Genomic DNA, 16115 nt, shown 5'->3' on the forward strand with positions numbered 1-16115 from the left:
TCTTGGTCATCCTTAGTGAGGTAACCCAATCACAAAAGAAGTCACTAGATATGCACTCACTGATAAGCGGATATTAGCCCAGAAACTTAGAATGCCCAAGATACATTATGCAAAACAGAAAAAAAAAAACAAGAAGGATGAGTTTTTTCTTTCATTTTCTAAGTAAAATATATTAGGTGATAAATTTTTTCTAAGCTTCTTCTGTTATGTTTTAATTTACATTTTATAGAATGCACACTAAGTGTAAGCATGAATTTGAATTAGCTAAGATAAGGCATATAGGCTTCATCTGTAGAATTGCAAGGGTATATGGAAAATTGTTTCATAATAATATTTGAGAGGACTGTGAGGAAGAGAGGCTTAGTTTTCAGAGTAACTATGCTACAGTCAATTGACACAGTTGCCCTGAGCATTTCTATGAGATACTATTCCTGTATCTTTCATTCTACAGCTTTTGGGCAATGTTTCCTAAATTAGAATCCACAGTAGAACCTTATATAGGTATAAAGTAATGACACCTCTTCCTTATTTAGTTCTCTCATCTTTCTCATCCTTCCTCCTTTCCTTCTTTCCAGATGTATGCATAAGCTGTTCACCTTGTGTGTGTGTGTGTGTGTGTGTATGTGTGTGTATGCATAAGCTGTTCACCATATATCACACACACACACACACACATATATATATATGTTGTTTGAATATATATATATATATATATATATATATATATTCAAACAACAGAGAGGAGCAATACATTTCTAAAGGTGCTTACATCCCAAGAATGTTACTATAATGTTTTCCTAATTATCATACATGAAAGCAAGCAAACAAATAGCTAAATAAAAATTCTTTTGCAATGCTCAAAATCAATCAAGTGACAAACAAATCATTTCATAGTTCCCTTGTGTATGACCCCTTTAGGGAATAAACTTACAGGATGTGAATAAACTGGACAGCATTTTGGCTCTTACGATTCCTTTTTTAGTATATGTGGAAGCCTTTAGTAGACTATAGGAAGAAGGGACTTATAACTTTCAAATAATACCCTAAGGTAACACTACTCAATGGATAAGAGATAAGACTATTGGGATAAAAATGGAATCACGTTTCTGATAAGTCATAAGACTTTAGGCAATTTACTTAAATTTGTTTTTTTTCAAAAATGTTATTCACAGAAGAAAATGATTTTAATGCATATTTACTCAAAATGAGCCTGAGTATAGAAGGTATTTAAAAAAAAAAGTCTTTATTAGCATTGCTCCCAATCAAGAGTAACCATCACACCTACAGGTTTGACATAGGTCATTTAAAATTATCATCTAGAATACATGATTGATGTTGAGAACTGCTGACATTTACCATGTTACTGAAATTCCAAAACAGATAATTAAAAAGCAAAGAAATAGAAATGAAATAGAAACAGAATAGAAAAAAACAGAAGTAACTCTGTTTATGTGGACCGACCAAACTACTACAAAAATATTATATCAATAAAATGTTTAAGAAAATTGAAATATATGAAGAAATATTGTCAGTATGTCTTCATTCTTAAGAACAATCAGAAAAATCTAATAATAAAGACATTGCTTATTACCTGTTAGGTCTATGACATTTTAATTAAAGTGTGAAAGAACTTATAGAGAAGATTATAAACCATTACTGAAAGATGTTAATGAAAACATGAGTAAATTGAGAGACTGGTTGTATTAATAGATGAGAAGATTAAATGTCATACATCAATTTATTCCTAAATGATTTATTAGTTCAACATGGTGGCAATCAAATGTGATGTGTAGAAGAAGCTCAATTCTAAAAATAAATTCAAGGTTGAAAATGTTGTGACAGGCATCAAGGACAAAATTTTAAAAAACAACAAAAGAAACCCACAAAAATCTAAACTAAACCTGTTCTGGTTAAATATTCTTTATAAGCTCATTGCTTTGGGCTTAGTTAGCAGTTGAAGGAGCTGTTGTTGAAATTTCAGGAGGTGAGGATAAGCAGGTAAACCAGGGCAAGGGATATTGTTTTAATCAAATCTGTTGATATTTTGACACATGCCCTGAAGGACTGTGACTGCATCTCACACTAAGTTCCCTTGTTTCTCTTTGCTTCCAAGCTACTATGAGGTGAGAAACTCAATGTCTGCAGCTAAGGCGATAGTCCTGCCTAACCACTGTTCAGTAGCCAGGGTAATATGGTTGGAAAACACTGAAGACATGATCTAAAATAAACATTTTCTTGTTTTAATCAAAACTGTTGATACTTTGACACACCAATAAAAAATAATAATCTGACTTAAATAAAGTACACTTTTCATGGCTGTCCTACTGTTCTGAAACTCAAAACAGTAGCCCGTGGAACAGACTAGAAAGCTAAAAGATGACACAGGGACATGATAGTCGACAGAAATGGCATTATCTTTTAGAAAGTGGTGCTAAAGCACTTGATTAGTCACACAGCAAACATAAAATTAGAGTATTGTTCTACAGAAAATAAACACACATAAATTAATGGCTGTAAATTGGAAAGTACAGCTCTAAACACTGGAATAATTACAAGAAGACATGTATGAAACTTTGAAATGAAATTAGCACTTTTTTCTGTTTTAAAGTAGCTTTTTCCAATAGATTATTTATTTATTTACATTTCAAATGTTATCCTCCTTCCCAGTTTCTCCTCCAGAAATCTCCTATCCTCTCCCTCCCCACCGCCTCTATGAGGGTGCTCTTCCATCCACCTACCCACTCCTGTCTCAGTGCCCTAGCATTCCCCTATGCTTAGTCACTGAACCTCCACAGAACCAAGGGGCAGAGACTCTTAAAGGATAGCTATACCAGGTTCCTGTCAGCAAGCAGTTCTTGACATCAGCAATAGTATCTGGGTTTGGTGTCTACATGTGGGATGGATTCCTAAGTGGGGCAGTCTCTGGATGGTCTTTCTTCCAGTCTCTGCTCTACTCTTTGTCCCTGCATTTCCTTTTTGACAGGAGCAATCTGGTTTAATATTTTTGAGGTGGATGAGTAGCACTGGATATGGTCTGTACAAGTTCTATCTCCTCTTGGGTATTGCAGCTAACGTCCTCCCTCTTGGGTCCTGAGAACCATCTGGGACATTCTAGTGGCTACTTTCAGTTCCCATTCCCTCACTGCAAAGACCTCCTTTCAAATTCCTGACCCTCTGCACTTCTCCCCCATCTCATTCCTTATCTGAACCAGAACCTTGTTTTCTTCCCCTCTCATCTCTCCCTCTCAGGTCCTTCTCTCCCTCTACTTTTTGAGACTATTTTCTTTCCCCTTCTTTGTTGGACTATAGCATGCACACTTTGGTGTGGTCTTGTCGAATGGTACTTTCAAATAAGACATAAAAATTATAAATTATGAAGGAAAGTGAAAATTAAATATAATACAAAATTTTAGATGCTTGTACAACATAGGAACACAGAGATAAAGAAGGATGCCCAATTTTAACCAAAAGTGGAATTCAAATATTAATTGTAACATAAATGATATAGATACCATATGAACTCCCATAACATAAAACATTTCCTATAAATAAAATAAACAAATTACAAATTTTGTGACTGTAACAATGCACAAATCCAACAAGAAGCTGTCAATGTGCAAAAGAGAGAGATAGACTCAACTTAATACTTCTTGGGCAGAATTTATAAAACACCAGTAACCTAATAAACGTGAGGTTAACATCGTTAAAATTCACAAAGTAACTGACTTTTCAAATCTCAGACATTTCTCAAGTTCTAACCCTCTGAAGTTTAGTGTGAATGGGAAAAACCTCAAAATAACTTTTTAAAGCATTGCAATACGCAATTAATTTGAAGAATTTATACCCTTTGACTCAATAGTCCAGCTACCCCAAACACAAAAGTCTCAGTAAGATTCTTACATATATAGTTATGAAGATCCACAAATGTTTTTTTCTACATGATTCCTTTGCAGCAGTAAAAATTAGAATAACCTATCTATCAGAAACAAAACAGAAAATAACTATAATACAGGTATATTCAGGAGTATAATTATATATATATATATATATATATATATATATATATATATATATATATACACACACACACACACTCATACATACATATGAATACACACAAATAATATTGTTAAACTCTTAAAAGAATAAAGAAAACCAGCAATATATTATCGATGAATGTAATGGTTGTATGAGTATAGATAGTATAATAGATGCATTAGTTACTGTTCTACTGCTGTGAAGAGACATCATGGCCAAGACAACTCTTATTAAGAAAAACATTTAACTGGGGATTTGCTTACAGTTAGTCCATTATCATCATGGCAGGAAGCATGATAGGAGTGTGGCAATACTCGTTGTGCTTGAGTGGTAGCTCAGAGCTGCATTCATCATCAGGGAAAGAAAGTAAAAGAGAGACTGGGCCTAGAATGGTTGTTAAAAGTCTCAAAGCTCACCCTTAGTGAAACCCTTTCTTCGACAAGGCTACACCTGAACCTTCTAAATATTCAAATATATAAGCTTATAGGATGATATGTATTCAAGATGCCACAGTTAGAAAGTATCAATATATATATATATGAACTCAAAAAAGGAACAGTTAAACACCAAGTCCAGGTTTGGGAGGACATAAGCTTTAAAATTACAAGGCTTAAAAGGAGGCCATGAATCTGAATGGGAGCAGGGGGTCAGAGGGCATGGGAAGGTTTAGAGGAAGGAAGGAGTGAGAATGAAGAAATGACATACTCTCAAAGAATTATAAAGCAAGGATGCCTGAAAGCTATTCCAAGAGTTGATTATAATTTTACTCCCAGCTATTTGTCAGAGTCCTAGCAAAGGGTAGGGAGACCCTCTTTAAAAAAAAAAAAAAGATATTTTATTTACATTTCGAATGTTATCCCTTTTCCTGGTTTCTCCTCCAAAAACCATCTATCCCATACCCCCTGCCCCTGCTCACCAACCCACCCACTTCTGCTTCCATGTCCTGGCATTCCCCTACACTGGGGCATCAAGCCTTCTCAGGACTAAGGGCTCCCTCCCACTGATGTCCAACAAGGCTATCCTCTGCAACATATGCAGCTGGAACCACAGGTCCCTCCATGTGTACTCTTTAGTTGGTGGTTTAGTCCCTGGGAGCTCTGAGGATTCTGGTAGGTTCATATTGTTGCTCCTCCTACTGGGCTGCAAGCTCCTTCAGCTCCTTGGGTCCTTTCTCTAGCTCTTCCATTGGGGACCTTGTGTTCAGTCCAATGGTTGGCTGAGAGCAACCACCTCTATATTTGTCAGACTCTGGCAGAGCCTCTCAGAAGACAGCTATGATGGCTTCTGTCAGCAAGCACTTGTTGGCATCCACAATAGTGTCTCTGTTTGGTGACTATATATGGGATGGATCCCCAGGTGGGGCAGGGAGACCCTCTTTCTCAGTAGAGATAGTCATATGGTGTTCAAGACCAACTCTTATAAATACCACTGACTGTGGAGTCCACAATTATGATTTTAGCCAACTTATGAAAAAACAATCTTGCCATCTTCAGGTTCAGATCAACAAACACTTGCAGGAAATTCCAATAAAGAGCTCTAACCCCAAATACATATTGCCTGTGCAAGTAGCTGGTTCACTCTTCTACGGACAGGCAATTTATTACCTAACCCTGTAGAATGGATGATCTACAGAATGCTCAAGTTCCAACTGAAATCACATTTTAACCATACTTATGCTTAGGATTTGTCACTTGCCTTGGCATCTTTGCATGCTTTCCCAAATGATAATAAATGTTTTTACTTGCTGACCTATGAACTTTCCCTTTTTCTACTTTCAGATCCAACAGAATTTTTGGAAGTTTCTTATATCAGAAGTTATAAACAGAAGAACCTCAGATCTGACACCAAATAGAAAAAGAATTTACATTGTATATGTGGTATTTGACTTTTAAAAACAATAATAAAGGACTGTTTTTGTAAAGAGATATGCTACTATATCAACTGTATTCATTGGGTGGATGCTTTAAAATTACTTTCTTCTGCATAATTTTGTTACTAAAATTATTGTTGGGTCTATGTCACTGGCTCAGTGAGGAAGAACACTTTCTAGGGATATACAGGGACCTGGTTTGCATTCTTAAAACACTAGTAAAAGCCGCAAGACAACTTAGGACCTCAATACTGAGTGTAAGGGATGGAAGTGGAATATTGAGGATGGTTAGAAATTAGGCTAGGCAATCTTTAGAGTTCCAGGTTTAGAGAGAGACCCTATCTAATGAGAGAAAGGTAGAAAGCAGAAGAGCAGCAAACAATGTGCTCTCCTTTGGTCTCAGTTCCCAATCACATGGGTGACTGCACCACTGCACAGCTATACACTTACAAAATCTACAAAAATAAAGTATATGAGGAGACAGATTTAAATATTACATGATACATATTTATATGAAAATACCACATGGAAACCCCCAAAAAATGAATACAATTTATATCTTATGTATTAACTTGAGCTTTAAAAAGATCTTATTAATCACTAAGTTATAAAATAGTCTATGATTCAGAAGACAAAATTTATAAAATATCAATGAACATTATAAACAACTATAAAATTATTTTTCAGATATAGCTATCACTACATTATGCTCTTATTAATATCAAAATATTTAAAATAGTAAACATTTTTGAAATAGAATTCTATTCTTTGTTCTCTTTTGCTGAAAGAAATCTCGGAAATAAAATACTTTAATAAAACCTAAGTCCTTCCAATGAAGTAACTTTTATCTTTCAATATTTTGTGGCCTCAGTCTGTTACCACAATATACTAATTAGCAATCTGTTTGCCACTTACATATCTTTGAGACAGTAATTAGAGAAATGCTAATTTCCTTCTCACTGATGGGAAACCACATTGAGAGTTCTTTTGTGAGTTAAGCTCTACACAGCACATACAACTAAAGCTAGCAACATCCAGTGCAAAATTATTACCCCATAAACATAATTCCAGTTTAATCAGGATGCTACGATTGAATGTGCACACTTACCTTTATACTCTAAATGAAATCCAGTGTAACTGACAGATCCATCACTCCGAAAAGCCAAGTGCATGGTATTTGAGCTGCTCTCTATTCTTTCTGGTAACTTGCTGTCTTGAAAACTTCCAATCAATGGACTATTACTATCTGGGCCATCATATATGTAGAGGAAGTCATAGTTTGGTTCTATGCTAAAACTGAACCAGAATGGAGAGGGGATGTTACTAAAAGGGTTAACAAAGCAGATGTAGAGCCAAAGAACAATAGATCTTAACAAATAAGTCTGATGTAAAAGTTTATCTGACAAAACAAACAAAACAAAACAAAACAGAACAGAACAAAACATGTACTGGCCATGACTAACCAATAAGCAGTAGGAAAGAGAAAGTCGTCTTGATATTTAGAAGGCACATTTTGAAAGCATATGTAAGAGGAACCCCAGGTAAATGGGATATCTGGGGAAATGGCATGGCCTTGGGAATAAGCTATATAGTTGAGCTTTATTTCTTCACTTTCTAACTTACACATTATTTTGTAATGCTTTACATTAGTAAAGTAAAATAGATATTCGCTTTTAATTTGCCATGTATTTTATATACTAAAAGTGTAATAAAACTCTTTTCATTGCTAATGAAAACACAGCCCTTTAAAATATATCAGTTATCATAATAAAAAATAAATGTAAATATTGCTTTTAAATTACTCAGTAAAATACTCTATTTGATTCTGTTCTGATGAAAATATGTATGTGTATATTTTTCTATTAGAACAATGCTAATTTAATTTATAAGAAGGAAAGTGGTGTATCCAACATATTGATAATTTATATTGTCTTAAAATGCAATTTTTTTTCAATAGTAAAAAATGAGAGTAATAATCTTATTTACCATGGAAGTCCTTGTAATAATGTTCTGCAATAACCAACCATCTCACTCTCATTGTCTTGGAATCAACAAATATACATTATTGAATTGATATGAATTACATGAATTGTAAATATAGTATTCATATTAACAAATATGAATTATAAAAATAGCAATTCCATATTTCGCTAACTTTTTGTGACTTCAACTTACATGTTTTTACAACTTGGCTTCAATGTATTAGAAAATATTTTATGTTTGAGCTTAGTATTTTACACAAATACCAAGCTTTTTTAAAGTACTGGAGATAAAAATAACAGCTGTGATTCTTAGAATCAGCTTACTGGTTATAGCAAAGCTTGTAAGCATGAAGAAAACTTCCAATTCAGAAGGACTCTGGCATTTTAAACACTGCAAACATGTAACCTATCCTCCCACCGCTCCCCTGAAATCTTTAGCCTTATCTTGCCTGCTTTGAGGTACTGGCGCCTGAACTCGAGTTGTGTCTGTGCAGGTTGACAACTCTGTTTCTGGCCTAAAATTCCAGCTCCTGCATCCCCTAATCTTAAATCAAAATACGTCATACTATGTGATAAAATATGGGTTTCCCATAAGGAAACCAAGTCTTCTTATTTTTTTTCCAAATAATACAAAAAAAAAAAAAAAAAAAAAAAAAAAAAATCTTGCCAATCTCTTGTGCTTTGAGAACGGCTACTGAGTGTGGCAGGGGTTTGTAACTTTGCCTTTTGAAAATAAAAAAAAAAAAAAAAAAAAAAAAGAAAAGAAAAAAGAAGAAGGAAAGAAGGAAAGAAAGAAAAGAAAAGCAATTAGAATCTTCCAAATCAGGACTACTACTGCAACAGAAAAGAGTTTTGTTGCAGAAAATATGAAACCAAAAACATTGAATCACTGACTGCTTAATCTTACAGAATAAAAAAAGCAGCTGATTTTTTTTAAACTAGTGGTATTAAGTACAGAGAGAAATTAAAAATAATTGGGATCAAAGTTTATTATGCAATAGACCTCTGGATCATTCCCACCCGGGATATCTGGTGAAGTTTCTCACCCTCTTCACCCCCGCCCTACAGTACTGCTGGTCTCTGAACAAGAGCTTTAAATCATGCACTGTAAAGTATTAGTGTTGGCATTCATTATTAAAAGAAATAACAACTTACCAAGTACAAATGCCAGAGCAAACTAACCAGAAAAGATTTTATACACAGAAAGGTTTAGGAACTCACCTGATAAATGCCAAGGAGATAACATAGTCCGTATTGACACTGATGGTCCAATCACAGTCCCTGCTGTGTGGGTACGGATGAGGGAAGTTTGGCGAAAGGATAAAGCCTGAAGATCCTGTTAAATTGCCTCCACAAGGTGCTTTAATTTAAACAAGCAAACAAAATACCTTAAGAGATTAATAAAATCCATTAGCTGTCAATATTTGTGAAAACATTTCTTTGAGGGTATGTGAGATTGCACACACTTCATTTTAACAGCACAGGATGCTGGGATGCCGGGAGGCTGTGTACCTTTTAAGGAATTCACTAAAATATTGAACACAGGACAAAAAATTTCATTTGTGTCAAGTAAACTGAAAAACGTCAGGGGAGGGATTAAAAGATGGTTTCTCCATGGTTTCTTGGAAAGAAACCTGAAAGTTACTAAAAAAAAAAAAAAAAAAAAAAAAAAAAAAAAAAAAAGGAAGCAAAGTAAAACAAAACCTTTAATAATAAATGGCTTCAAAGCCAGTATAAGGGAGGCTTGACTTACACAGCAATATCCTTCCTCATACAAGACATAATGGTACTCAATGAATCGGATTCTAGTGTTCAGCATATTTGCACAGTTTCACATATATCATTTTTTTCATATTTGCAGGAGAGGCTTTAAAAATAGTTGAGTAAAAATAAGTGATAATCTAAGAACCAAGTCTGCTTTTCAAGAATACTACTGTGACTCTATGATTTTTTTCTAAAATCTAGTTCCTTGATTGATAAAAATAGGCAATTACGGCAGATTCTATTGTTGCTCTAGACATAATTTCCTGTAATTTGTCAGTGGATAGGCACAAATAGTTTCCAGGTAGATTCTGAGATTTTTTTTTCCTTTTAAGGAATATGATTATATTTTAAAAAGTAACATGTGACCTTGGTGGCAAGAAAGAAGAATGGAGAAGAACATAGTGTAGTATGAGGATTCTAATATTCCTATGATTCCATCTACATAATCGGCATTCTGGTCTGACTTTTAAAATTGTTTTTCTAGATAACGATTTAATTCAGTCAAAAGGTAAATAGATCCTTTGACAGCAAATGTTGAGTTTGAGGGAAAAGGAAATTCCCTTCTAGGAGGCAAGAGTCAATAGAATTCAGTAATTTGTAAAATCCATCCTTGTGTTTCTTCATGCCACCATCCTTGTGTATAGATTGAGATCCCACACTGCTTCCTTACTCCTTGCATCTTTTTCTACCGTTTGAGCATATGCTAGTAAGTGGTTAGACAGAATACATCAAACTCGAATGTCTGCTGAATCTGGAAATAAAATGTCCTTCTGTGAAAGGACATACCCTCAGCCTGACCTGAATTCTCCTGTACTCTAGAGCCTTTATTTACTTTACAGTTTCCCCTATGTCTTCTTTTTCACAAATAAAATGTAACTTCATAAGGGCATTTTCTATCCTCCCAGTGTTTTGACCTAGCAATATCTAATTTTCCCTGATGTTTAAGTAATATCCATAGCCTTTTGTTGTTGAAAGGAAAGAAATTATTATAAGAAATCATACTTTCCCATCAGATAACTTGGAAACTTACGATGTAGATAATCTCTGTAGAAGAAGACCAAAACCAGACCCTGCAAAGCCCTCCCGCCCCAAGGATCAGTTGTTCATCAAATTCCTTGACCAGCCTGAATAAAATTTTAGTAATCCAAGCTTTGATTAAGCTTCCCTTTTAAATTTAGGCCTCTGATGTTTATCCTATCTCCAGCTTCACACCAGCGTCCGATATTCCTGAGAAGAAACTGACATCAGAGTACAACATGCTCTGAGCCATCCAATAACTCTGAGATATATCATGTGTTCTTTCTTTCTTCTATTTCTGGTGATTCTTTTCTGTAAAGGCGAATTTCCTCTTTCCTTGCTCTTACAATACATGCAAGACTAGGCCGACAATGTTCACCCTGTTACAATGGTCTCTTTCAATGTATTCTAGTGTTCTCTGTTTTCTGCACCTACAAAGTAATACTTTTTAAATAAAAAGTCTATGCGTATTAAATTCTGTTGGAATTTCGCTGTCTTTGCACAGCTTCCCTTATATCATTTTTATACTTATAGAAGAGGCTTTAAAAATAATTTAGTAAAAATGAGTAATAATCTAGGAACTGAGCTTGCTTTTTCAAGAACCTTACGATGAATCTATGATTTTTCCTTAAATAAAGTTCCTTCATTGATAAAAATAGGCAATTACTACAGATTCTTTTGTTGATTTTTCTATCTGGGATATAGAATATAGATTCAACTTATTCTATATATTGTTGTTCTTTTGTCATAGCAAAAAAAAAGTGTGCCTGAGTATAAATCCTGAGGCAAAACTCTTAAGATTTAGTACTATGAATTCTGTCAGAAAGGCACAAGTACCTTTCATATGTGGAGAGCCAAAAGTCTTTTTCTAGTCTTTGCTTTCTGAAAAGACTATCTCCTTGATTTTTTTTCTGTCTACAAACCTTTTCAACTCCAAGGCAAGATCTTGTCAACTCAGTGTCAATGTTGTCTAAGTTCACAATTTGACTGAGGGCCACTCAGTTTCCTTGCTTTTCATAATTATCCTTTAACATGCTGACATCACCTTAAATCTGATGAGCTACTTTCTAGGATGTGATGTCCAATTTCTTCTAGTGAATTTGCATAGACTTCAGTTCTGCCATGAAAATTTCTACTTCATTTTGTAGCCTGGGTATTCTCCTGAGTTTCTTATACAGCATTGTTTACATTGTATTTTTTACTCTGTTACTATCATCTGTATTGAACATGTTGACATTCATGAATTTATCTCTCATTTTTTAATAATGGGAAACTCCTTTTCCTATCTCATCTTGTTTTAATTCTGGGCAGAACTACAAATCACGTAAGTATTACAGCTATTGCTACCTGGTAATCTATTGGCACATAAATAATAAAATATAAAAGTTATATAATACTCAAGTCAAAATGCCTCTGCGTATTGCTAAATTGCTATATTAACATTGTCTTTGACCTTGGAGCCAAGAATTTTTTTTTTTTTTTTTAAAGACAGGGTTTATCTGTGTTACAATCCTGGCTGTCCTAGGACTCACTCTATAGACCAGTCAGGCCTAAGTCACATTCTGCCTGCCTCTGCCTCCCAAGTGCTGGTATGCTGGTATTACGGGCCTGAGCCACCATTGCCAGGCACCATGTGTATTTCTAAACATGGAGTATAACATTCTTTAGCAAATCTTCCTATCTAACATATCAAGGAGATATATCAAGACTCTATGTCATATATATGCTTCACTTTCTTTACTTGCTACTTCTTGACCTAAATTGATACTTTTTTTTTCCTTTTAGAATTGTGAAAATGACAGACTTCTCTTTCCAACAATTATCTTTTGAGTGTAAATATCTTACCATAGTACAGAAATGTTAAGTCAGTAGTAGTTCTGTAAAATCTAAAAGACAATGCCCCAGTTGTAGTGCATCTGCCTCACCTGACCTCTGTTCCCTTTGTGATATTGTCAACAATCACTTTGGATAAATATGTTATATTCAAAATACTACCAACATTACTTTTAAAATTACATTAATTAATTAATTAATTTATTTATTTATTTTGTGTATTTATACCAAGACTTAGGGAGGTTACAGGGCAACTCCCTGGATTTGTTTTTCGCTCTCTCCCATGTAAGTTCTGGGGACTGAACTCAGAGGTCAAAACTGGCAGCTAGCGCCTGAACCTACTGGGTCATCATGCTGGCCCTAAGTATCTTATAATTCTACATATTTTCTCTTCATGTAATTCCTCATTTTTGAAATGTTTTTCATGTGTGTACTTTTGTAGTTTCACTCACAATTTGAAATGTATCACAGACTCTAGGAACACTTAAAAACGTTTAGTTTTCTTCTTGGCTGAGGTAGACTTAGCCTCAGCTTTCCTGAACATGCTATGAGACACTAGCAACCTCATGCAGCCAACCTGTATATTCATGGTCTCTTCATTTGCATACTATCGTCATGTGTCAGCATTCACCGCTTACATATAAAGTCAAGATGGTTTCTTATACAGTGTTATTTTTCCAGGTGCTTGTGATGTTTCTACAAATATTTGTTGACATGCTAACGGGTCTTCATAATGATTATGAAAAGAATGGTTAACAGCTATATGAATGAATGTATAGCCTAATGAGTGGTTTAATGTTCTGTGGAAAATAACAGCTTAGTTTCTGTTTAGGACTTTTAAAATCATGTATGAATGCTGAGCAAATACGTAAGATATACAAAGCTGTGTACAATAGCAAATGCAAATATGCACGTTTTATGCATACAAAAATAGAATGATGAGCATTTTAATTCTTTAAGGTGGGTTACGGAGTGGGATTATGTGTATAGAATGGGATCAATTTGGTTTCAGATTTCTTTATTGCTACTTGAAACAATAATCTTTGCACTGCTAGAAATTATATGCAAATACATATGTACATATATGAATGCATTCTTCATAAACAAAGAACGTTAATTATATGTATACTCATAATCCTACTGGATGTTGCTGAAGACTTTCCTGTTCTTTAGGGATGAGGGCTGCTAACCTCTTTTTAGTACATTATTTACCTTATCAAATTTTCCCTTATGTATTTCATAGCTATGGCTCTATGGGAAAATCCAACAGAGCCAACCAGAGAGTAAAACTCCCTGATTTATAAATCCTAGACTGCCAATGAATACATAAAAATTATTTTAAAACATCTTCAACTTTAAATAGCAGTTAGAAATCCATTAGGTTTTTCTTTCTTACATGTCTAATCATAAAACTCCCAAAATAAAATCAAAGGCATCCATGAATTAAATTTCATTTGGCTTCTCTGGAATCTTGACATGCACGATTTGTTTGTTCTGAGTATAGTGTGTGTGTGTGTGTGTGTGTGTGTGTGTGTGTGTGTGACAGAAACACGAGCAGCAGCTATGAATCTATTTTACCATCTTCTTAATTTTTTTGCCAATTCAATTTTATTCATGTACTGTCTTTCTCAGCAACCCGCCCACACTAATGTCTTTGTTATTTACCTTCATATTGAGTGCAGCTACTTTCCCTCTGGCAATGTCAAAGTAATCTTCACACTGTCAATTTTGTTGGAATGAATTCTATTAACTCTCTAAAGATGACGTCCTTCTGTTTGGTACTTGCTATGAAGCTGATTTTTTTTTTTTCTCACATGCAAGTAAAATGCTTTATTCTCTGAGGTCTGAGACACATACTTGCAGAGTTTCTAAAAAGTTCAGGGTTTAATCTTTGTCATAGTATTTCCAATCATGGAGTTCTTTCTTATCAGTTGTAGGGGTCAAGCTTTCTGCAGCCTGAGCAATTTTTCAGACAGTTTTTTAAGTTATTTTCTTCCTCAGAGAAGTTCTAATGCATATCATTTCTTGAAGCTATCTTATCCTTTGCCAAAAAAATAATACTCAGTTCCATAGTCCATACAAAAATGTTCCACACCCTGCTCCACATAAGTAAGATTTAGTGCTCAACTGTCTCCCTTAGATTCAGGTCCTTATAGCTAGAGCATACCGCAGTTTATAAATGGAATTTTATAACAGCCTCTCCAGAATACTCTAAACTTACTTTAGTTTGAGTTGTGTTTTTTTTCTTTAGGTTCAGTATAATTCTGTTCAATATTTTAGGATTTTACATAAGAATATAATATTGTATAATGTTATAGTCCTGGAAATCCTATCAAGTGATATCCTGGACTATTAATAATAATTATCAGCAATTTTTATGGAATTTCATTATTTTTCTAAAAAGTATAATATTTTGTTAAATCTTTGAGAATATATAACATATATTTGTGATATGCAATAAACTTTCAATTAGAATATAGAGCTTCAATTTGCTTATAGTCTCACAGGCTAATGAAGTAGTGAATAAGAATATTCATACCTTAAGAAAATATACTTAACATTTTTCCATCCTTTTCTTAGAAAAATTTCTCAAATAGCTCCCCTTACCTAATTTTATTGATACAGATTTTATAAATATAAATCAGCAATATTTTATAATGTAAAACTTTCAACAGTGTATAAAGAGCAATAGAAAAACATAGCTATAGTAAATTGGCTACATAAAGAAATATATCAAAATCTGAACAAGCTGTCATTATTTTGTCTTAGATTTTAAGCCTCTTCTATACTCTTGGTTCCTGCCTATTATCTACAAAAGAGACCTAGAACTACTATTTTGCCTGCAAGAAGAATTAAGGCTTCAATGTTAGAGACTTTTATGCTTTAAAAGCCTACTTATAAGGTATAGAAAATGTGTTGTAAAAATACAATTTCTTAGCTTAATTTCATTGAGAAGATGGTTGATCAGAGTTAGTAATTTCCTCATTTTATTGATAAAGTTCCCAGTGGATGGAAAACAAGAGGTAACTAATGCATTTGACTTTGCAACTTTTACATAAGCTGTTACAACATGGAGGCAAACAAGCCCAGGTAATTCATTGAGTTCCTTTGCTGCTGACTGAGGTACTAAAAACATGCTTTCTAATTCTACATGAAATTCAGAAAGAGACTGCTGTGAAACTTATTCGATAATATATTAGAAGCTGAGTATAAATGAACCAAAATAAGGCTTGTCATTGAAAACATGCTAAATTTGCTTATCCTGACTGCTTTAAATCCAATAGTGAGTGAGCAAGTTGTAGAATCCCTCCTGAAGCTGTTGTGGTGCAATGAAATTGTGAAAGGTGTATGAATAAAAATGTAGGTAAGCACTGTAAGCTTGGCTTGGTGCAAATATTTTGTAAGTTAACTTGAAGATGACATTTGTTGAGTAGAAAATATTAATATTGAACAATTTACTTAAATTTAAGATTTTCTCTCTTGCTCATCTCATACTCTATTGCTCTTGCTCTGTCTTCTTGTCCCTTTGCCCCATTTTCCCCACATGCTCATGGCTGGCCTCTCCCTGCCCCTCCTCCTCGTCCCCCCTCCTCCTCCTCCTCCTCCTCCTC

The 16115-nt window shown here is 34.2% G+C and overlaps 1 protein-coding gene across 5 annotated transcripts in view; it reads right to left on the bottom strand.

Annotated features, from left to right (window-relative positions):
* The window catches only part of Csmd3 (CUB and Sushi multiple domains 3), a 1165720-nt gene that overhangs the window by 265147 nt on the left and 884458 nt on the right, over nt 1-16115 (bottom strand). For all 5 annotated transcript variants that reach the window (XM_021216672.2, XM_029547950.1, XM_029547951.1 and 2 more), the window contains 2 exons: nt 9112-9250; nt 7017-7204 (listed from right to left, as the gene is read on the bottom strand). In XM_021216672.2, coding sequence (XP_021072331.1) covers nt 7017-7204; nt 9112-9250 — 327 coding nt within the window. The remainder of the gene's footprint in view (nt 1-7016; nt 7205-9111; nt 9251-16115) is intronic.

The sequence above is a fragment of the Mus pahari genome, chromosome 17, assembly GCF_900095145.1.
Source record: "Mus pahari chromosome 17, PAHARI_EIJ_v1.1, whole genome shotgun sequence".
Classification (NCBI taxonomy): domain Eukaryota; kingdom Metazoa; phylum Chordata; class Mammalia; order Rodentia; family Muridae; genus Mus; species Mus pahari.